Source organism: Nerophis ophidion, linkage group LG05 (genome assembly GCF_033978795.1).
Source record: "Nerophis ophidion isolate RoL-2023_Sa linkage group LG05, RoL_Noph_v1.0, whole genome shotgun sequence".
NCBI classification, from domain to species: domain Eukaryota; kingdom Metazoa; phylum Chordata; class Actinopteri; order Syngnathiformes; family Syngnathidae; genus Nerophis; species Nerophis ophidion.
In genome coordinates, this window is record NC_084615.1 from 10,489,208 (window position 1) to 10,513,967 (window position 24,760).

The following is a 24,760-nucleotide window of genomic DNA, read 5'->3' on the forward strand; positions in this document are numbered from 1 at the left end:
AAGGAGCTGAGCCGGAAGGCAAAGCTCTCAATTTACCGGTCGATCTACGTTCCCATCCTCACCTATGGTCATGAGCTTTGGGTCATGACCGAAAGGATAAGATCACGGGTACAAGCAGCCGAAATGAGTTTCCTCTCCCTTAGAGATTGTGAATTAGTGAAGTGAATTATACTTATATAGCGCTTTTTCTCTAGTGACTCAAAGCGCTTTTACATAGTGAAACCCAATATCTAAGTTACATTCAAACCAGTGTGGGTGGCACTGGGAGCAGGTGGGTAAAGTGTCTTGCCCAAGGACACAACGGCAGTGACTAGGATGGCGGAAGTGGGAATCGAACCTGCAACCCTCAAGTTGCTGACACGGCCACTCTACCAACCGAGCTAAACCGCCCCTTCCTGACCTTGGGATAGGGTGAGAAGCTCTGTCATCCGGGAGGAACTCAAAGTAAAGCCGCTGCTCCTTCACATCGAGAGGAGCCAGATGAGGTGGTTCGGGCATCTGGTCAGGATGCCACCCGAACGCCTCCCGAGGGAGGTGTTTAGGGCACGTCCAACCGGTAGGAGGCCACGGGGAAGACCCAGGACACGTTGGGAAGACTATGTCTCCCGGCTGGCCTGGGAACGCCTCGGGATCCCCCGGGAAGAGCTAGACGAAGTGGCTGGGGAGAGGGAAGTCTGGGCTTCCCTGCTTAGGCTGCTGCCCCCGCGACCCAACCTCGGATAAGCGGAAGAAGATGGATGGATGGATAATCATTTTTTTGACCCAACAAGCTCTCTATAATAGGGTTAGTGATCAGATGAATGCATACGTCGGTACAAAAATGAGTGGGGAGACTTGACACATTCTACTTCAAAATAAAGGCCGGAAGAAGTTCACATTCTTCAAAAGCAATGTCACGTATTCAAGAAAAACGTTCCTGAATGACGATAAAATTGCATTTATGTACAAATATTGGGGTCTTTTCTTAAGATCATGCAAGCCTGTGATCACTCTGATTTGTTTTAAAGAATCATTTTGACAGCCCGAGTTCTAGCAAGTGTCACCCAAGTTCCATCGTTGACAATATGATCAAAGAGTTGGAAGAGGACATTGATTAATTGAAACTTGTATTAGTAGATTGCACAGTACAGTACATATTCCGTACGATTGACCACTAAATGGTAACACCCCAATAAGTTTTTCAACTTGGTACAAATATAATTAATCTCAGCATATTACAGTCATCACACACGTTCATCATCAGAGTATGTACATTGAATTATTTACAACCGGGCGGAGGGTTTGGTTGATATCAGCACAGCAGTCATCAACAATGGCATCTTGTGAGAAACGGACATTGAAAGAGTGTAGGTGTGACTTAGTAGGATATGTACAGCCAGCCGGCAACATAGTGAGCTCAGCATAACAACAATTTGATTATTTACAATCCGGGGAGGTGGGAGGGTGTTAGTCTGGGGTTGGAGTTGCCCGGAGGTGTTTGTTTTAGTGCGCTTTTGAAGGAAATTGCAGACTGCTCTTCAGGAAGTGCAAGAGAACAAGAGCGCTAGGTCAAAGGGTCACATGATAACAAACACTTTGAAAAATAATGGGATTGGGACTGTCTTGTGCTTTAAACCATCCATCCATCATCCATCCATCCATCATCTTCCGCTTATCCGAGGTCGGGTCGCGGGGGCAACAGCCTAAGCAGGGAAACCCAGACTTCCCTCTCCCCAGCCACTTCGTCTAGCTCTTCCTGGGGAATCCCGAGGCGTTCCCAGGCCAGCCGGGAGACATAGTCTTCCCAACGTGTTCTGGGTCTTCCCCGTGGCCTCCTACCGGTTGGACGTGCCCTAAACACCTCCCTAGGGAGGCATTCGGGTGGCATCCTGACCAGATGCCCGAACCCCCTCATCTGGCTCCTCTCGATGTGGAGGAGCAGCGGCTTTACTTTGAGTTCCTCCCGGATGGCAGAGCTTCTCACCCTATCTCTAAGGGAGAGCCCCGCCACACGGCGGAGGAAACTCATTTCGGCCGCTTGTACCCGTGATCTTAGCCTTTCGGTCATGACCCAAAGCACATGACCATAAGTGAGGATGGGAACGTAGATCGACCGGTAAATTGAGAGCTTTGCCTTCCGGCTCAGCTCCTTCTTCACTACAACAGATCGGTACAACGTCCGCATTACTGAAGACGCCGCACCGATCCGCCTGTCGATCTCACGATCCACTCTTCCCTCACTCGTGAACAAGACTCCTAGGTATTTGAACTCCTCCACTTGGGGCAGGGTCTCCTCCCCAACACGGAGATGGCATTCCACCCTTTTCCGGGCGAGAACCACGGACTCGGACTTGGAGGTGCTGATTCTCATTCCGGTCGCTTCTCACTCGGCTGCGAACCGATCCAGCGAGAGCTGAAGATCCCGGTCAGATGAAGCCATCAGGACCACATCATCTGCAAAAAGCAGAGACCTAATCCTGCGGTTACCAAACCGGAACCCCTCAACGCCTTGACTGCGCCTAGAAATTCTGTCCATAAAAGTTATGAACAGAATCGGTGACAAAGGACAGCCTTGGCGGAGTCCAACCCTCACTGGAAATGTGTTCGACTTACTGCCGGCAATGCGGACCAAGCTCTGACACTGATCATACAGGGAACGGACCGCCACAATAAGACAGTCCGATACCCAATACTCTCTGGAAATTGCAGACTGCTCTTCAGAAAGTGCAAGAGAACAAGAGCGCTAGGTCAAAGGGTCACATGATAACAAACACTTTGAAGAATAATGGGATTGGGACTGTCTTGTGCTTTAAACCATAACATTGAAAGATGCATTCACTGTATCTTTTTAAGGACGGAAAACACCAATACCTTTAATATCTAATGAATAATCAAACATAACAGTTGCCGTAACAAGCTGGCTCATTATTGATAATGTAATGTTTACACATTACTTCTTTATCAGAAAATGAGGAAGTCATGGGCGATCTGCATCGTCCTATACTCATTTAACTGTTTTTTATCTAGCAAAAACACAATGCAAGTGTGCACATATTGTTGCAATATGCGCATTAACAAGTGAGACAACGACGTTGATGACCACCTCGCGGTGTTAAGTCACCTATGCTTGTTTTGAACGCCACATAGCCGGCGGGCCCTGAACGCATCACTGAACCAAACCGTCGCCAACATTTCAAGCACATTTCCTGGTAAGTTTGACTTCTCAAACCGTCGCCAACATTTTAAGCACATTTCCTGGTAAGTTTGACTTCTTTTTACGGGCGTTTCCTGACATGGTGTTTTTCATTATTATTTAAAAAAGTAACTCGACAGTTACTTCCACAAAAAAACCGACACTAAGAGGCTTTGATGTGAAGTTTGTCGACCACCGGGTGGCGCTAATGACGCACACCTTTCAAACTACACAGCAGTGCTCTTAGCGCTTTGTTGTCTTTATCGTTGAAGGATTGTGTTTGTTCACGCTGGCTTTGCCTTTGGGGGTTTTTTTAGTAACGGCTTTGACAAAGTAGTAGAAGAAGCTAACGGCTAATTGCGCGCATGAAAGAGCTTTTGAAGCGAGATCGTGATTGGCTCAAATGGGATCAGACGCTTTCAAGCCCCGCCCTCTTCCTGCTTGCCGGCCAATGGACTTGTTGGAAACGGGCGTATGGGCGGAGCTCGCCGGCAGCGGCTATAAAGCAGCATTCAGGCTGCTGCTCCGGCGAGGAAATTCCCACTTTCCTTCACGGCGGCGGTGACAGGCTTTCCCCGCAAATCTCCCTCTTGGATGCCCCGACCAGCCCTCCCTGGAGCATTTCAGCAGGTCGCCAAGGAACCTTAGGTAAGTTGTGTTTTGGATCCATGTGGATGGTGTTTGATGCAGGAAGTCAAGGTCATGCATGCTACACAATAAAAATGATACATTCATGCTTGTTAGTCGAGCTTTGACCTTTTGTTTGATTCCTGTCCTTGTTTTGCAGCCTTAACCCCCACCACCTGCCAGCCAGTAACCAAGCAAAGCCTCAAAGCCGTCAGCCATGATGCAGATCAGCAGCGACCCGGCCAGCAACAAGCACTCCCTCATCAACGTCATGCACCGCTTCATCGCGGCTGCCAACAACATGGACGAGACCATCATGGTGCCCAGCCTGCTGCGAGACATGCCCCTGGAGGAGCAGGCGGCGGACCGGGTGGAGCCCAACAACAACAACAACACCAGCAGCAGCAGCAGCGAGGAGGAGGAGGAGGAGGAGGCGTGCAGCCCGCAGCCCGCAGCAGAGGGACATGTACGAGCACTACCTCCTGCTCAAGTCCATCAAGAACGACATGGAGTGGGGTCTACTCAAGTGGGAGATGAGCAGCGGCGCCAGCTTCCTGGAGATGGCCGTCAAGCAGGAGGAGCAGCAGCCCGTCACCAGGGAGCCGCCCACCCTGGCCGACAACACCGACCTGGAGCACCAGTTCCACTTCCACCTGCGAGGACTCTTCGGGGTGCTGTCCAAGCTCACCGTGCAGGCGGACCACCTCACCAACAGATACAAGCGAGAGATTGGAGGTGGAAACTTCATGAGGTAAACAAACGCCAGCCTTGCACTCCTCCCTCGGGACTTGATGGGACGGGGGTCCCCCTTGTCTTTCCCTTCCGGAGCATCAGCGCTCCAGCCTCCCCGCCCCGCAGAAACCGGTGACGCCTCGCAGAAGCACGTCCTGGCTGAGCGGGACACTTCGATGCTTGGGTGGAGGTTTAACTGTCCCACAGGAAGCACAGCACAATTGGACCGTGGATTGGTTGACCAGAGCGGGAATAAAAGTTCCGACTGTAGGAGAAATTGAATGCTGGTTATTCTGTCCCTCCTCTTTGTTGCTTTGTGCTTATTTTCAAGTCAGCTTAAAAGGGCTTTTAGGATTACTGGAACATGGCGTGCCTTGACTCATCCTCCTGTTTGATTCCCGTTGTCTAACTGCTTCAACAAGCTCTTATTTCTCCTCTGATTTTAGATTCTGCGAAAAGTACAAATAAAAAAAAATTGATAACTTTTTTTGATTTTGGCTTGTCTTTCTGGTCCCTGTGTCTATTTGTAACACAAGCTCGGGGTCAGAGGTCCAAGCTATATTTTCTTGTCGTATCCCATCTTTTTAGTGGCTGTTGACGTTGCAAAAGAACTGGAATATGAGAGCAGCTTTGGGGGCCCTAGCAGCCCATGTTGCACCACACATCACCCTTGCGGTCACGTTCTAAATCTTTGGGGGCCCTAGCAGCCCATGTTGCACCACACATCACACTTGCGGTCACGTCCTAAATCTTTGGGGGCCCTAGCAGCCCATGTTGCACCACACATCACACTTGCGGTCACGTCCTAAATCTTTGGGGGCCCTAGCCGCCCATGTTGCACCACACATCACACTTGCGGTCCCGTCCTAAATCTTTGGGGGCCCTAGCAGCCCATGTTGAACCACACATCACCCTTGCGGTCACGTCCTAAACCTTTGGGGGCCCTAGCCGCCCATGTTGCACCACACATCACCCTTGCGGTCACGTCCGAAATTTTTGTGAGCCCTAGCAGCCCATGTTGCACCACACATCACCCTTGCGGTCACGTCCTAAATCTTTGGGGGCCCTAGCATCCCTTGTTGCACCACACATCACCCTTACGGTCACGTCCTAAATCTTTGGGGGCCCTAGCGGCCCATGTTGAACCACACATCACCCTTGCGGTCACGTCCTAAATCTTTGGGGGCCCTAGCAGCCCATGTTGCACCACACATCACCCTTGCGGTCACGTCCTAAAACTTTGGGGGCCCTGGCATCCCTTGTTGCACCACACATCACCCTTGCGGTCACGTCCTAAAACATTGGGGGCCCTAGCAGCCCATGTTGCACCACACATCCCCCTTGCGGTCACGTCCTAAATCTTTGGGGGCCCTAGCAGCCCATGTTGCACCACACATCACCCTTGCGGTCACGTCCTAAAACTTTGGGGGCCCTAGCAGCCCATGTTGCACCACACATCACCCTTGCGGTCACGTCCTAAATCTTTGGGGGCCCTAGCATCCCTTGTTGCACCACACATCACCCTTACGGTCACGTCCTAAATCTTTGGGGGCCCTAGCGGCCCATGTTGAACCACACATCACCCTTGCGGTGACGTCCTAAATCTTTGGGGGCCCTAGCAGCCCATGTTGCACCACACATCACCCTTGCGGTCACGTCCTAAAACTTTGGGGGCCCTAGCATCCCTTGTTGCACCACACATCACCCTTGCGGTCACGTCCTAAAACATTGGGGGCCCTAGCAGCCCATGTTGCACCACACATCCCCCTTGCGGTCACGTCCTAAATCTTTGGGGGCCCTAGCAGCCCATGTTGCACCACACATCACCCTTGCGGTCACGTCCTAAAACTTTGGGGGCCCTAGCAGCCCATGTTGCACCACACATCACCCTTGCGGTCACGTCCTAAATCTTTGGGGGCCCTAGCAGCCCATGTTGCACCACACATCACCCTTGCGGTCACGTGCTAAATCTTTGGGGGCCCTAGCAGCCCATGTTGCACCACACATCACCCTTGCGGTCACGTCCTAAATCTTTGGGGGCCCTAGCAGCCCATGTTGCACCACACATCACACTTGCGGTCACTTCCTAAATCTTTGGGGGCCCTAGCAGCCCATGTTGCACCACACATCACCCTTGCGGTCACGTGCTAAATCTTTGGGGGCCCTAGCAGCCCATGTTGCACCACACATCACCCTTGCGGTCACGTCCTAAATCTTTGGAGGCCCTAGCAGCCCATGTTGCACCACACATCACCCTTGCGGTCACGTCCTAAAACTTTGGGGGCCCTAGCAGCCCATGTTGCACCACACATCACCCTTGCGGTCACGCGCTAAATCTTTGGGGGCCCTAGCAGCCCATGTTGCACCACACATCACCCTTGCGGTCACGTCCTAAATCTTTGGAGGCCCTAGCAGCCCATGTTGCACCACACATCACCCTTGCGGTCACGTCCTAAAACTTTGGGGGCCCTAGCAGCCCATGTTGCACCACACATCACCTTTGCGGTCACGTCCTAAAACTTTGGGGGCCCTAGCAGCCCATGTTGCACCACACATCACCCTTGCGGTCACGTCCTAAATCTTTGGGGGTCCTAGCAGCCCATGTTGCACCACACATCACCCTTGCAGTCACGTCCTAAAACTTTGGGGGTCATGCTACATGTCATGCTACATGGGGTCATGCTACATGGGGTCATGCTACATGAGGTCATGCTACATGGGGTCATGCTACATGAGGTCATGCTACATGAGGTCATGCTACATGAGTTCATGCTACATGGGGTCATGCTACATGAGGTCATACTACATGGGGTCATGCTACATGAGGTCATGCTACATGAGGTCATGCTACATGGGGTCATGCTACATGGGGTCATGCTACATGAGGTCATGCTACATGAGGTCATGCTACATGGGGTCATGCTACATGGGGTCATGCTACATGGGGTCATGCTACATGAGGTCATGCTACATGGGGTCATGCTACATGGGGTCATGCTACATGGGGTCATGCTACATGAGGTCATGCTACATGGGGTCATGCTACATGGGGTCATGCTACATGAGGTCATGCTACATGGGGTCATGCTACATGAGGTCATGCTACATGGGGTCATGCTACATGAGGTCATGCTACATGGGGTCATGCTACATGGGGCAGGTATAGCAGTTTTGTGAGCAGGCTGATCAGGGATTTAGAGAGCAAAGAAGGAAGTCTCTCACCATCCAACCATCTACTTTACAAACTTGCATGGAATGAGAGAATGTTCATGTTTTGTTGCTAGTCAGAGTTGATTGAGTTGTAGTTGTCCAACACCGTCTTCAAATGACCTCTTTATTAGGTACAGCTGCCCTGCTAGATTGCTTCTTCAAAAGTTCCAGCTCTGTGCGTTCCTGCTCTGTGTGTTCCAGCTCGGTGTGTTCCTGCTTGGTGTGTTCCTGCTCGGTGTGTTCCTGCTCGGTGTGTTCCTACTCGGTGTTTTCCTGCTCGGTGTGTTCCTGCTCGGTGTGTTCCAGCTCGGTGTGTTCCAGTTTTGTGTGTTCCTGCTCGGTGTGTTCCTGCTCGGTGTGTTACAGCTCTGTGTGTTCCAGCTCGGTGTGTTCCTGCTCGGTGTGTTCCTGCATTCAAGCTGCTTACTTGTCTTCATCCCCTTCAACACTTATTTCTTCATGTCAAAGTAGACTTGTGATCCTTTCATCTAGTGTCCGAGTGCAGAGGCAAGCATTAATACATCAACTATTTTGCAGCCTTCATCCAGCAGACGTCATAAAAAGTCAAGTGTGCCACATATCAAGATAACTCCTGATGCCTTACATTTGGATTAGAAATAACCTCAATGTGGAGGCCACCTTTAAAAGCTCCAAAAGGCATTTCTGGAAGATTGTCAATGATGTGCTGAGTGGCTGAGTCCTGACAACAGCAGACACTGAAGTGGTGTAGTACACTTGCTCATCCCCACTCGCTGTAGCAACAGTGGTGTCGTACACTTGCTCATCCCCACTCGCTGTAGCAACAGTGGTGTAGTACACTTGCTCATCCCCACTCGCTGTAGCAACAGTGGTGTAGTACACTTGCTCATCCCCACTCGCTGTAGCAACAGTGGTGTCGTACACTTGCTCATCCCCACTCGCTGTAGCAACAGTGGTGTAGTACACTTGCTCATCCCCACTCGCTGTAGCAACAGTGGTGTCGTACACTTGCTCATCCCCACTCGCTGTAGCAACAGTGGTGTAGTACACTTGCTCATCCCCACTTGCTGTAGCAACAGTGGTGTAGTACACTTGCTCATCCCCACTCGCTGTAGCAACAGTGGTGTAGTACACTTGCTCATCCCCACTCGCTGTAGCAACAGTGGTGTAGTACACTTGCTCATCCCCACTTGCTGTAGCAACAGTGGTGTAGTACACTTGCTCATCCCCACTTGCTGTAGCAACAGTGGTGTAGTACACTTGCTCATCCCCACTCGCTGTAGCGACAGTGGTGTAATACACTTGCTCATCTCCACTAGCTGTAGCAACAGTGGTGTAGTACACTTGCTCATCCCCACTCGCTGTAGCAACAGTGGTGTCGTACACTTGCTCATCCCCACTCGCTGTAGCAACAGTGGTGTAGTACACTTGCTCATCCCCACTCGCTGTAGCAACAGTGGTGTAGTACACTTGCTCATCCCCACTCGCTGTAGCAACAGTGGTGTCGTACACTTGCTCATCCCCACTCGCTGTAGCAACAGTGGTGTAGTACACTTGCTCATCCCCACTCGCTGTAGCAACAGTGGTGTAGTACACTTGCTCATCCCCACTCGCTGTAGCAACAGTGGTGTCGTACACTTGCTCATCCCCACTCGCTGTAGCAACAGTGGTGTAGTACACTTGCTCATCCCCACTCGCTGTAGCGACAGTGGTGTAATACACTTGCTCATCTCCACTCGCTGTAGCAACAGTGGTGTAGTACACTTGCTCATCCCCACTCGCTGTAGCGACAGTGGTGTAATACACTTGCTCATCTCCACTCGCTGTAGCAACAGTGGTGTAGTACACTTGCTCATCCCCACTCGCTGTAGCAACAGTGGTGTAGTACACTTGCTCATGACAAGAGCTTGACCAGTGGGCAAAAGGCCAAGAAGTGAGGACATGTGGTCTGCGTCCTCGCTGACCTCCTCATGCTGGGCAACTTGCCTGGTTTCTCTCTGCTGGAGCTCACAAAGGACAGAATGGTGAGTGGAGCCCCTTTTCAGGGTAAAGTGGGTGAAGCCGAGGAGTGACAGCTGGCGGAGTTAAAGGAGACTAACATCAATCCAACAAGTACAACTGAGTTAAAGGAGACTAACATCAATCACAACAAGTACATCTGAGTTAAAGGAGACTAACATCAATCACAACAAGTACATCTGAGTTAAAGGAGACTAACATCAATCCAACAAGTAAATGTAGTGACAACATGTCATGGATAGTGCTCACCTTTCTTATTGCCATGTACTTCTCCTTGGATTGTATTCATTCCAGATCAAAACAATCAACAGAACATGCAAATAAATCATTAAAAACATGTCATGAAAAGAGTAGAAACACTTTCTTACAACTCAGGAGACCATTTAGGCCTTTTTCTGTATTCATAAGAGACATATTTGAGAACAAAGTCATTAAACATGGAAATCATCATGTTTTGTAAAAATAATCTTACTCCTAATTCAATAGTTATATCCAACTTACTTACAGTTTGTCAAATAATATGAAAGCATGTGTTGCTCCCAAAGGTTACTATTTCATCAACAGAAGAAAGCACTCCTAAAGAAATACATGTACATACATTTACCTCGTGCTAAAATAAGTACATTCAAACTGTTCTTTTTTAAATAAACTGCTAATACAATTTAAGTGCTAGTGGAAATATAGCTTCCACACTTCCATCCTAATTGTTGCGCTTGAACATTTTTCATTTTAGCTGCAGACTTCTGTTTGTTTGAGATTGTCATTAGTGCCACAAGTGGTGGAGGAGTGTATTACAAGTGTTTTACAAGTGTATAACACGTTTATTACAAGTGTGTTACAAGTGTATTACAAGTGTATTACGAGTGTACTACAAGTGTATTAAAAGTGTACTACAAGTGTATTACAAGTGTGTTACAAGTGTATAACAAGTTTATTACAAGTGTATTACGAGTGTATTACAAGTGTATAACAAGTTTATTACAAGTGTGTTACAAGTGTATTACAAGTGTATTACAAGTGTACTACAAGTGTATTACAAGTGTGTTACAAGTGTATTACGAGTGTACTACAAGTGTATTACAAGTGTACTACAAGTGTGTTGCAAGTGTATTACGAGTGTACTACAAGTGTATTACAAGTGTACTACAAGTGTATTACAAGTGTATTACAAGTGTGTTACAAGTGTATTACGAGTGTATTACAAGTGTATTACAAGTGTACTACAAGTGTATTACAAGTGTACTACAAGTGTATTACAAGTGTACTACAAGTGTACTACGAGTGTATTACAAGTGTATTACGAGTGTATTACAAGTGTATTACAAGTGTACTACAAGTGTATTACAAGTGTATAACAAGTGTATTACAAGTGTGTTACAAGTGTACTACAAGTGTACTACAAGTGTGTTGCAAGTGTATTACAAGTGTATTACAAGTGTTTTACAAGTGTACTACAAGTGTACTACAAGTGTACTACGAGTGTATTACAAGTGTATTACGAGTGTATTACAAGTGTACTACAAGTGTATTACAAGTGTATCACAAGTGTATTACAAGTGTGTTACAAGTGTACTACAAGTGTACTACAAGTGTGTTGCAAGTGTATTACAAGTGTATTACAAGTGTTTTACAAGTGTACTACAAGTGTATTACAAGTGTATTACAAGTGTACTACAAGTGTACTACAAGTGTATTACAAGTGTATTACAAGTATATTACAAGTGTACTACAAGTGTATTACGAGTGTATTACAAGTGTATTACAAGTGTATTACGAGTGTATTACAAGTGTATTACGAGTGTATTACAAGTGTACTACAAGTGTATTACAAGTGTATTACAAGTGTACTACAAGTGTATTACGAGTGTATTACAAGTGTATTACGAGTGTATTACAAGTGTACTACAAGTGTATTACAAGTGTACTACAAGTGTACTACAAGTGTATTACAAGTGTATAACAAGTGTACTAAAGTGTATTACGAGTGTATTACAAGTGTATTACAAGTATATTACAAGTGTACTACAAGTGTATTACAAGTGTATTACAAGTGTACTACAAGTGTATTACAAGTGTATTACAAGTGTACTACAAGTGTATTACGAGTGTATTACAAGTTTTATACAAGTGTATTACAAGTGTATTACAAGTGTGTTACAAGTGTATTACAAGTGTGTTGCAAATGTATTACGAGTGTACTACAAGTGTATTACAAGTGTATTACAAGTGTTTTACAAGTGTATTACAAGTGTATTACAAGTGTACTACAAGTGTATTACAAGTGTATTACAAGTGTATTACAAGTATATTACAAGTGTATTACAAGTGTACTACAAGTGTATTACAAGTGTGTTACAAGTGTATTACGAGTGTATTACAAGTGTACTACAAGTGTATTACAAGTGTATAACAAGTGTATTACAAGTGTGTTACAAGTGTACTACAAGTGTGTTGCAAGTGTATTACGAGTGTACTACAAGTGTATTACAAGTGTACCACAAGTGTACCACAAGTGTATTACAAGTGTACTACAAGTGTATTACAAGTGTATTACAAGTGTACTACAAGTGTATTACAAGTGTACTACAAGTGTATTACAAGTGTTTTACAAGTGTACTAAAAGTGTACTACAAGTGTATTACAAGTGTATTACAAGTGTACTACAAGTGTATTACGAGTGTATTACAAGTTTTATACAAGTGTATTACAAGTGTATTACAAGTGTGTTACAAGTGTATTACAAGTGTATTACAAGTGTATTACGAGTGTATTACAAGTGTACTACAAGTGTATTACAAGTGTATTACAAGTGTACTACAAGTGTATTACGAGTGTATTACAAGTGTATTACGAGTGTATTACAAGTGTACTACAAGTGTATTACAAGTGTACTACAAGTGTACTACAAGTGTATTACAAGTGTATAACAAGTGTACTACAAGTGTATTACGAGTGTATTACAAGTGTATTACAAGTGTATTACAAGTGTACTACAAGTGTATTACAAGTGTATTACAAGTGTACTACAAGTGTATTACAAGTGTATTACAAGTGTACTACAAGTGTATTACGAGTGTATTACAAGTTTTATACAAGTGTATTACAAGTGTATTACAAGTGTGTTACAAGTGTATTACAAGTGTGTTGCAAATGTATTACGAGTGTACTACAAGTGTATTACAAGTGTATTACAAGTGTTTTACAAGTGTATTACAAGTGTATTACAAGTGTACTACAAGTGTATTACAAGTGTATTACAAGTGTATTACAAGTATATTACAAGTGTATTACAAGTGTACTACAAGTGTATTACAAGTGTGTTACAAGTGTATTACGAGTGTATTACAAGTGTACTACAAGTGTATTACAAGTGTATAACAAGTGTATTACAAGTGTGTTACAAGTGTACTACAAGTGTGTTGCAAGTGTATTACGAGTGTACTACAAGTGTATTACAAGTGTACCACAAGTGTATTACAAGTGTACTACAAGTGTATTACAAGTGTATTACAAGTGTACTACAAGTGTATTACAAGTGTACTACAAGTGTATTACAAGTGTTTTACAAGTGTACTAAAAGTGTACTACAAGTGTATTACAAGTGTATTACAAGTGTACTACAAGTGTATTACGAGTGTATTACAAGTTTTATACAAGTGTATTACAAGTGTATTACAAGTGTGTTACAAGTGTATTACAAGTGTGTTGCAAATGTATTACGAGTGTACTACAAGTGTATTACAAGTGTATTACAAGTGTTTTACAAGTGTATTACAAGTGTTTTACAAATGTATTACAAGTGTTTTACAAGTGTACTATAAGTGTATTACAAGTGTGTTACAAGTGTTTTACAAGTGTACTACAAGTGTATTACAAGTGTATTACAAGTGTTTTACAAGTGTACTACAAGTGTATTACAAGTGTATTACAAGTGTATTACAAGTGTTTTACAAGTGTACTACAAGTGTATTACAAGTGTGTTACAAGTGTTTTACAAGTGTACTACAAGTGTACTACAAGTGTATTACAAGTGTGTTACAAGTGTTTTACAAGTGTTTTACAAGTGTACTACAAGTGTACTACAAGTGTACTACAAGTGTACTACAAGTGTACTAAAAGTGTATTACAAGTGTATTACAAGTGTATTACAAGTGTACTACAAGTGTATTACAAGTGTATTACAAGTGTATTACAAGTGTACTACAAGTGTATTACAAGTGTATTACAAGTGTATTACAAGTATATTACAAGTGTATTACAAGTGTACTACAAGTGTATTACAAGTGTGTTACAAGTGTATTACGAGTGTATTACAAGTGTACTACAAGTGTATTACAAGTGTATAACAAGTGTATTACAAGTGTGTTACAAGTGTACTACAAGTGTGTTGCAAGTGTATTACGAGTGTACTACAAGTGTATTACAAGTGTACCACAAGTGTACCACAAGTGTATTACGAGAGTATTACAAGTGTATAACAAGTTTATTACAAGTGTATTACAAGTGTACTACAAGTGTATTACAAGTGTATTACAAGTGTATTACAAGTATATTACAAGTGTACTACAAGTGTATTACAAGTGTACTACAAGTGTATTACAAGTATATTACAAGTGTACTACAAGTGTATTACAAGTGTATTACAAGTGTACTACAAGTGTATTACAAGTGTACTACAAGTGTATTACAAGTGTTTCACAAGTGTACTAAAAGTGTATTACAAGTGTTTTACAAGTGTACTACAAGTGTATTACAAGTGTATTACAAGTGTACTATAAGTGTATTACAAGTGTATTACAAGTGTATTACAAGTATATTACAAGTGTACTACAAGTGTTTTACAAGTGTACTACAAGTGTATTACAAGTGTACTACAAGTGTTTTACAAGTGTACTACAAGTGTATTACAAGTGTACTACAAGTGTATTACGAGTGTATTACGAGTGTATTACAAGTGTACTACAAGTGTATTACAAGTGTACTACAAGTGTACTACAAGTGTATTACAAGTGTACTACAAGTGTATTACAAGTGTATTACGAGTGTATTACAAGTGTACTACAAGTGTATTACAAGTGTATTACAAGTGTACTACAAGTGTATTACGAGTGTATTACAAGTGTATTACGAGTGTATTACAAGTGTACTACAAGTGTATTACAAGTGTACTACAAGTGTACTACAAGTGTATTACAAGTGTATAACAAGTGTACTACAAGTGTATTACGAGTGTATTACAAGTGTATTACAAGTGTATTACAAGTGTACTACAAGTGTATTACAAGTGTATTACAAGTGTACTACAAGTGTATTACAAGTGTATTACAAGTGTATTACAAGTGTACTACAAGTGTATTACAAGTGTATTACAAGTGTATTACAAGTATATTACAAGTGTATTACAAGTGTACTACAAGTGTATTACAAGTGTGTTACAAGTGTATTACGAGTGTATTACAAGTGTACTACAAGTGTATTACAAGTGTATAACAAGTGTATTACAAGTGTGTTACAAGTGTACTACAAGTGTGTTGCAAGTGTATTACGAGTGTACTACAAGTGTATTACAAGTGTACCACAAGTGTACCACAAGTGTATTACGAGAGTATTACAAGTGTATAACAAGTTTATTACAAGTGTATTACAAGTGTACTACAAGTGTATTACAAGTGTATTACAAGTGTATTACAAGTATATTACAAGTGTACTACAAGTGTATTACAAGTGTACTACAAGTGTATTACAAGTATATTACAAGTGTACTACAAGTGTATTACAAGTGTATTACAAGTGTACTACAAGTGTATTACAAGTGTACTACAAGTGTATTACAAGTGTTTCACAAGTGTACTAAAAGTGTATTACAAGTGTTTTACAAGTGTACTACAAGTGTATTACAAGTGTATTACAAGTGTACTATAAGTGTATTACAAGTGTATTACAAGTGTATTACAAGTATATTACAAGTGTACTACAAGTGTTTTACAAGTGTACTACAAGTGTATTACAAGTGTACTACAAGTGTTTTACAAGTGTACTACAAGTGTATTACAAGTGTACTACAAGTGTATTACGAGTGTATTACGAGTGTATTACAAGTGTACTACAAGTGTATTACAAGTGTACTACAAGTGTACTACAAGTGTATTACAAGTGTACTACAAGTGTATTACAAGTGTATTACGAGTGTATTACAAGTGTACTACAAGTGTATTACAAGTGTATTACAAGTGTACTACAAGTGTATTACGAGTGTATTACAAGTGTATTACGAGTGTATTACAAGTGTACTACAAGTGTATTACAAGTGTACTACAAGTGTACTACAAGTGTATTACAAGTGTATAACAAGTGTACTACAAGTGTATTACGAGTGTATTACAAGTGTATTACAAGTGTATTACAAGTGTACTACAAGTGTATTACAAGTGTATTACAAGTGTACTACAAGTGTATTACAAGTGTATTACAAGTGTATTACAAGTGTACTACAAGTGTATTACAAGTGTATTACAAGTGTATTACAAGTATATTACAAGTGTATTACAAGTGTACTACAAGTGTATTACAAGTGTGTTACAAGTGTATTACGAGTGTATTACAAGTGTACTACAAGTGTATTACAAGTGTATAACAAGTGTATTACAAGTGTGTTACAAGTGTACTACAAGTGTGTTGCAAGTGTATTACGAGTGTACTACAAGTGTATTACAAGTGTACCACAAGTGTACCACAAGTGTATTACGAGAGTATTACAAGTGTATAACAAGTTTATTACAAGTGTATTACAAGTGTACTACAAGTGTATTACAAGTGTATTACAAGTGTATTACAAGTATATTACAAGTGTACTACAAGTGTATTACAAGTGTACTACAAGTGTATTACAAGTATATTACAAGTGTACTACAAGTGTTTTACAAGTGTATTACAAGTGTACTACAAGTGTATTACAAGTGTACTACAAGTGTATTACAAGTGTTTCACAAGTGTACTAAAAGTGTATTACAAGTGTTTTACAAGTGTACTACAAGTGCATTACAAGTGTATTACAAGTGTACTATAAGTGTATTACAAGTGTATTACAAGTGTATTACAAGTATATTACAAGTGTACTACAAGTGTTTTACAAGTGTACTACAAGTGTATTACAAGTGTACTACAAGTGTTTTACAAGTGTACTACAAGTGTATTACAAGTGTACTACAAGTGTATTACGAGTGTATTACGAGTGTATTACAAGTGTACTACAAGTGTATTACAAGTGTACTACAAGTGTACTACAAGTGTATTACAAGTGTACTACAAGTGTATTACAAGTGTATTACGAGTGTATTACAAGTGTACAACAAGTGTATTACAAGTGTATTACAAGTGTACTACAAGTGTATTACGAGTGTATTACAAGTGTATTACGAGTGTATTACAAGTGTACTACAAGTGTATTACAAGTGTACTACAAGTGTACTACAAGTGTATTACAAGTGTATAACAAGTGTACTACAAGTGTATTACGAGTGTATTACAAGTGTATTACAAGTGTATTACAAGTGTACTACAAGTGTATTACAAGTGTATTACAAGTGTACTACAAGTGTATTACAAGTGTATTACAAGTGTACTACAAGTGTATTACGAGTGTATTACAAGTGTACTACAAGTGTATTACAAGTGTATTACAAGTGTGTTACAAGTGTATTACAAGTGTGTTGCAAATGTATTACGAGTGTACTACAAGTGTATTACAAGTGTATTACAAGTGTATTACAAGTGTGTTACAAGTGTTTTACAAGTGTTTTACAAGTGTACTACAAGTGTACTACAAGTGTACTACAAGTGTACTAAAAGTGTATTACAAGTGTATTACAAGTGTATTACAAGTGTACTACAAGTGTATTACAAGTGTATTACAAGTGTATTACAAGTGTACTACAAGTGTATTACAAGTGTATTACAAGTGTATTACAAGTATATTACAAGTGTATTACAAGTGTACTACAAGTGTATTACAAGTGTGTTACAAGTGTATTACGAGTGTATTACAAGTGTACTACAAGTGTATTACAAGTGTATAACAAGTGTATTACAAGTGTGTTACAAGTGTACTACAAGTGTGTTACAAGTGTATTACGAGTGTACTACAAGTGTATTACAAGTGTACCACAAGTGTACCACAAGTGTATTACGAGAGTATTACAAGTGTATAACAAGTTTATTACAAGTGTATTACAAGTGTACTACAAGTGTATTACAAGTGTATTACAAGTGTATTACAAGTATATTACAAGTGTACTACAAGTGTATTACAAGTGTACTACAAGTGTATTACAAGTATATTACAAGTGTACTACAAGTGTATTACAAGTGTATTACAAGTGTACTACAAGTGTATTACAAGTGTATTACAAGTGTACTACAAGTGTATTACAAGTGTTTTACAAGTGTACTAAAAGTGTATTACAAGTGTTTTACAAGTGTACTACAAGTGTATTACAAGTGTATTACAAGTGTACTATAAGTGTATTACAAGTGTATTACAAGTGTATTACAAGTATATTACAAGTGTACTACAAGTGTTTTACAAGTGTACTACAAGTGTATTACAAGTGTATTACAAGTATATTACAAGTGTACTACAAGTGTATTACAAGTGTACTACAAGTGTATTACAAGTGTACTACAAGTGTACTACAAGTGTATTACAAGTGTTTTACAAGTGTACTACAAGTGTATTACAAGTGTTTTACAAGTGTATTACGAGTGTATTACAAGTGTATTTCAAGTGTACTACAAGTGTATTACAAGTGTATTACAAGTGTTTTACAAGTGTACTACAAGTGTATTACAAGTGTTTTACAAGTGTATTACGAGTGTATTACAAGTGTATTACAAGTGTACTACAAGTGTATTACAAGTGTACTACAAGTGTACTACAAGTGTATTACAAGTGTACTACAAGTGTACTACAAGTGTATTACAAGTGTTTTACAAGTGTACTACAAGTGTATTACAAGTGTATAACAAGTGTATTACAAGTGTGTTATAAGCGTATTCCAAGTGTACTACAAGTGTGTTGCAAGTGTTTTACGAGTGTGTTACAAGCGTATTCAAAGTGTACTACAAGTGTGTTGCGAGTGTATTACGAGTGTACTACAAGTGTATAACTAGTTTATTACAAGTGTATAACAAGTTTATTACAAGTGTATTACAAGTCTTTTACAAGTGTACTACAAGTGTTTTACAAGTGTACTACAAGTATTTTACAAGTGTACTACAAGTGTATTACAAGTGTGTACTGCTACGGACCACACTTAATTTTTGTCAGACCTCTAGGGGGCGCTGATCTATACAGTTTTTTGTGTGTTTTGTTTCCTGTCCAGCCGCTGAGATATATATATATATATATATATATATATATATATATATATATATATATAAAGGAGCAGTCGAGTTTGCTCAAGTGGTCTACATGTGTTTTGTGGCCTTGGAGCAGACATTGGACCGTGTCCCTCGGGAGGTCCTTTGAGGAGTCCTCAGAGACCATGGTGTCAAAACTTGGTCCGCACTCCCGGCAGTCAGGTCAGAGTCTCTCTCAGTGAGGGTTGGACTCCACCAAGGCTGTCCTTTGTCACCAATTCTGTTCATAACTTTTATGGACAGAAGTTGTAGGCGCAGTCAAGACGTTGAGGAGATCTGGTTTGGTAACCGCAGGATTAGGTCTCTGCTTTTTGCAGATGATGTAGTCTTGCTGGCTTCGTCTGGCCAGGATCTTCAGCTCTCACTGGATCAGTTGCCGCCAAGTGTGAAGCGACCGGGGTGAGATTCAGCACCCCCAAGTCCAAATCCATAGTTCTGGCCCAGGTATGGGTGGAGCGCCATCACCAGGTTGGGGAGGAGACCCTGCCCCAAGTGGAGGAGTTCAAGTACCTGGGAGTCTTGTTCACGAGTGAGGGAAGAGTGGATTGATACGGCGTCTGCACTGTTGCAGACGCCATATCGATCCGTTGTGGTGAAGAAGGAGCTGAGCCAGAAGGCAAAGCTCTCAATTTACCCGTCGATCTACGTTCCCATCCTCACCCATGGTCATGAACTTTGGGTCATGACCAGAAATGCAGAAAAAGACAATCTCAAATTATGTTGTGTTTTCGTAGCCTCTTGCTGCTGCAAAGTGGATTCACAGGGCTTGCTCATTACTGCCCCCAGAGTCAATTAACAAAACTAAAATGTAAATGGTGTCATCACCACTTGTTGCTCGGCAGTTCATTCATAGCATTTTCTCATGACTGCACCTTGGGGCAGAATACTCGCTGCCCTATGGTTTGTTTCCCTGAATAATCACTGCTCTGTATTCCATGTAAGACTTAGATCAGAAGCCACGGGAGCCCCTGCTTGAAACGTACCATTAGCCGTATTTCCTTGAATTGCCGCCGGGGAGCTAATTGACCTCTTCTCACTCCTGCACTTACCAAAGGCATGCAATAAAAATTTGAGTGTGATGTAAGGATAGCATCATGAAAAGCACATTTTATATAAAAAAAAATGTTATTATGGTCTTACCTTTACTTATTAATGAAGACCATGCGCAGCTACTTCTGATCAAAAGCATCGATAACTTGTTTATCGAAGTCTTCCTTATCTTTCTTCAGTTTTAAAAGTCTCTCTGTCTCGATGGAGATCTTCCTTTATTACCTCCTGCTTCCATTGAAAGTCCAGTTCAGAAAACTGCTGTCAGACCGCTGCTATCAGTTAGCTCGGCTCCTCAAATGTGGGGGCGACGACAGAATTATCCTCGGTAAACTGCCCCTCCCGTTCTGCTCCGTGGGTGATCTCTTTAACCCACCGCTGCCACCAGGAAGTGTTATTGTATAAAATACACTGGGTATTTAGGACTGGAACATGCTTTATTTCAGCCCGGTTGTTTACATAGTTGTTTACAGCCTAAAAGGTCCGTCGTGCACCCCCAGCGTCATATCCGTTCCCAGCACATATCACGTCACTCATTGTCACTTCTTCTGCAGCCGAGTAGTCGCAAGAAGGATCACTAGCGCCCTCTACCACCAGGAGGCGGGAGTCGTTTAATGACTCTTATTTGACACACGCAGCTACGGTATTGTGACGGTCTCAAGCCGTCATCTTGTGGGTTCCCAGGACCACCAAGGAAGGACATGGCTTGAGCAGTTTGACTTTGTTTATTTTTCAATAAAACCTCGGTCCAGGTCGCTCTTCCGCTCCTCCTCTTTGCACGCTCGCCGTCGCCGCCTCCTCGCCGCCATCTTGGGCCGGGCTCCAGCGTGCCCTACCTGTCTGTCGGACCGTCGGCTCCACAGGTATATTAATAAAACATAGCTGCTTACTGTTCTTTTTAGCATACCGGTATTTAATAGCTTGGACCTTAAATCCTACTGAATAGCTCTTCATCTTTTTCCCTTTATGCCATTTCAAATAATCAAAATCAGCCTCCTCCATTTTGAAAATGATGACAGGTGAAGTGTCACTCGTGACGTGACGAGTTGGACCCGGCGGTAATGCTAAGCATGCGCTAATTATTTTGCGGAGCGAGTTTGACGTGGCAGTAATTCAAGGCAGGTGCATACTATACACCCGGCGGCAATTGAAGGAAATACAGTATATCATCTTTTGGGAGACAGGTGGTGCTGCTGGGGCACTGCCCTGTTTGCCCGTCATGCAGAGCTGCCAAGTGCCCGCTGCACCTGTACGTGCCGGGCAGGGTCCGCTATGAGGACTAGGCATGATGACTCAAGCTAGGTCACGCCAGTCCGTGACAGGAGGTCGCGTCATAACAACGTTGTAAATAAAGATTGGAGCCGCTCTGTCACACTTTCCATATGTTTGCTCTTATCTGCGCCTTCAGCAAACACACTTTGGCACTTTTCTCATACGCAAACACATGAAGGAGAAGTTGCAGCTCTGGCATACAGCATGTGATGTGTGGCATACAGCATGTGATGTGTGGCATACAGCATGTGATGGGTGGCATACAGCATGTGATGTGTGGCATACAGCATGTGATGTGTGGCTTACAGCTTGTGCTGTGTGGCATACAGCATGTGCCATGTGGCATACAGCATGTGATGTGTGGCATACAGCATGTGGCATACAGCATGTGGCATACAGCATGTGATATGTGGCATACAGCATGTGCCATGTGGCATACAGCATGTGATGTGTGGCATACAGCATGTGATGTGTGGCATACAGCTTGTGCTGTGTGGCATACAGCATGTGCCATGTGGCATACAGCATGTGCCATGTGGCCTACAGCATTTGATGTGTGGCATACAGCATGTGCCATGTGGCATACAGCATATGATGTGTGGCATACAGCATGTGCCGTGTGGCATACAGCATGTGATGTGTGGCATACAGCATGTGATGTGTGGCATACAGCATGTGATGTGTGGCATACAGCATGTGATGTGTGGCATACAGCATGTGCCGTGTGGCATACAGCATGTGATGTGTGGCATACAGCATGTGATGTGTGGCATACAGCATGTGATGTGTGGCATACAGCATGATGTGTGGCATACAGCATGTGATGTGTGGCATACAGCATGTGCCGTGTGGCATACAGCATGTGATGTGTGGCATACAGCATGTGATGTGTGGCATACAGCATGTGCCGTGTGGCATACAGCATGTGATGTGTGGCATACAGCATGTGATGTGTGGCATACAGCATGTGATGTGTGGCATACAGCATGTGATGTGTGGCATACAGCATGTGATGTGTGGCATACAGCATGTGATGTGTGGCATACAGCATGTGATGTGTGGCATACAGCATGTGATGTGTGGCTTACAGCTTGTGCTGTGTGGCATACAGCATGTGCCATGTGGCATACAGCATGTGATGTGTGGCATACAGCATGTGGCATACAGCATGTGGCATACAGCATGTGATATGTGGCATACAGCATGTGCCATGTGGCATAGAGCATGTGATGTGTGGCATACAGCATGTGATGTGTGGCATACAGCATGTGCCGTGTGGCATACAGCATGTGATGTGTGGCATACAGCATGTGCCGTGTGGCATACAGCATGTGATGTGTGGCATACAGCATGTGATGTGTGGCATACAGCATGTGATGTGTGGCATACAGCATGTGATGTGTGGCATACAGCATGTGCCATGTGGCATACAGCATGTGATGTGTGGCATACAGCATGTGACGTGTGGCATACAGCATGTGATGTGTGGCATACAGCATGTGATGTGTGGCATACAGCATGTGGCATACAGCATGTGGCATACAGCATGTGATATGTGGCATACAGCATGTGCCATGTGGCATAGAGCATGTGATGTGTGGCATACAGCATGTGATGTGTGGCATACAGCATGTGCCGTGTGGCATACAGCATGTGATGTGTGGCATACAGCATGTGCCGTGTGGCATACAGCATGTGATGTGTGGCATACAGCATGTGATGTGTGGCATACAGCATGTGATGTGTGGCATACAGCATGTGATGTGTGGCATACAGCATGTGACGTGTGGCATACAGCATGTGATGTGTGGCATACAGCATGTGATGTGTGGCATACAGTATGTGATGTGTGGCATACAGCATGTGATGTGTGGCATACAGCATGTGATGTGTGGCATACAGCATGTGATGTGTGGCATACAGCATGTGATGTGTGGCATACAGCATGTGACGTGTGGCATACAGCATGTGATGTGTGGCATACAGCATGTGATGTGTGGCATACAGCATGTGCCATGTGGCATACAGCATGTGATGTGTGGCATACAGCATGTGACGTGTGGCATACAGCATGTGATGTGTGGCATACAGCATGTGATGTGTGGCATACAGTATGTGCCGTGTGGCATACAGCATGTGATGTGTGGCATACAGCATGTGCCATGTGGCATACAGCATGTGATGTGTGGCATACAGCATGTGCCGTGTGGCATACAGCATGTGCCATGTGGCATACAGCATGTGCCGTGTGGCATACAGCATGTGATGTGTGGCATACAGCATGTGATGTGTGGCATACAGCAAGTGCTGTATGGCATACAGCATGTGATGTGTGGCATACAGCATGTGCCGTGTGGCATACAGCATGTGATGTGTGGCATACAGCATGTGATGTGTGGCATACAGCATGTGATGTGGCATACAGCATGTGATGTGTGGCATACAGCATGTGATGTGTGGCATACAGCATGTGATGTGTGGCATACACCATGTGCCATGTGGCATACAGCATGTGCCATGTGGCATACAGCATGTGATGTGTGGCATACAGCATGTGATGTGTGGCATACAGCATGTGATGTGTGGCATACAGCATGTGATGTGTGGCATACAGCATGTGCCATGTGGCATACAGCATGTGATGTGTGGCATACAGCATGTGCCATGTGGCATACAGCATGTGATGTGTGGCATACAGCATGTGCCATGTGGCATACAGCATGTGATGTGTGGCATACAGCATGTGATGTGTGGCATACAGCATGTGCCGTGTGGCATACAGCATGTGATGTGTGGCATACAGCATGTGCCATGTGGCATACAGCATGTGATGTGTGGCATACAGCATGTGATGTGTGGCATACAGCATGTGCCGTGTGGCATACAGCATGTGATGTGTGGCATACAGCATGTGCCGTGTGGCATACAGCATGTGATGTGTGGCATACAGCATGTGCCATGTGGCATACAGCATGTGATGTGTGGCATACAGCATGTGATGTGTGGCATACAGCATGTGGCATACAGCATGTGATGTGTGGCATACAGCATGTGCCATGTGACATACAGCATGTGATGTGTGGCATACAGCATGTGATGTGTGGCATACAGCATGTGATGTGTGGCATACAGCATGTGATGTGTGGCATACAGCATGTGATGTGTGGCATACAGCATGTGCCGTGTGGCATACAGCATGTGATGTGTGGCATACAGCATGTGCCATGTGGCATACAGCATGTGCCGTGTGGCATACAGCATGTGCCATGTGGCCTACAGCATTTG

General features: G+C 43.2%; 1 protein-coding gene across 1 annotated transcript; it reads left to right on the forward strand.

The window, feature by feature from the left end:
• Positions 1-3,195: 3,195 nt before the first annotated feature.
• Positions 3,196-5,017, forward strand: mid1ip1l (MID1 interacting protein 1, like). The gene is given in 3 exon segments (XM_061899950.1): positions 3,196-3,820; positions 3,960-4,232; positions 4,234-5,017. Coding segments are annotated over 2 exon segments (537 nt in total). The 5' UTR covers positions 3,196-3,820; positions 3,960-4,016; the 3' UTR covers positions 4,555-5,017.
• Positions 5,018-24,760: the final 19,743 nt, after the last annotated feature.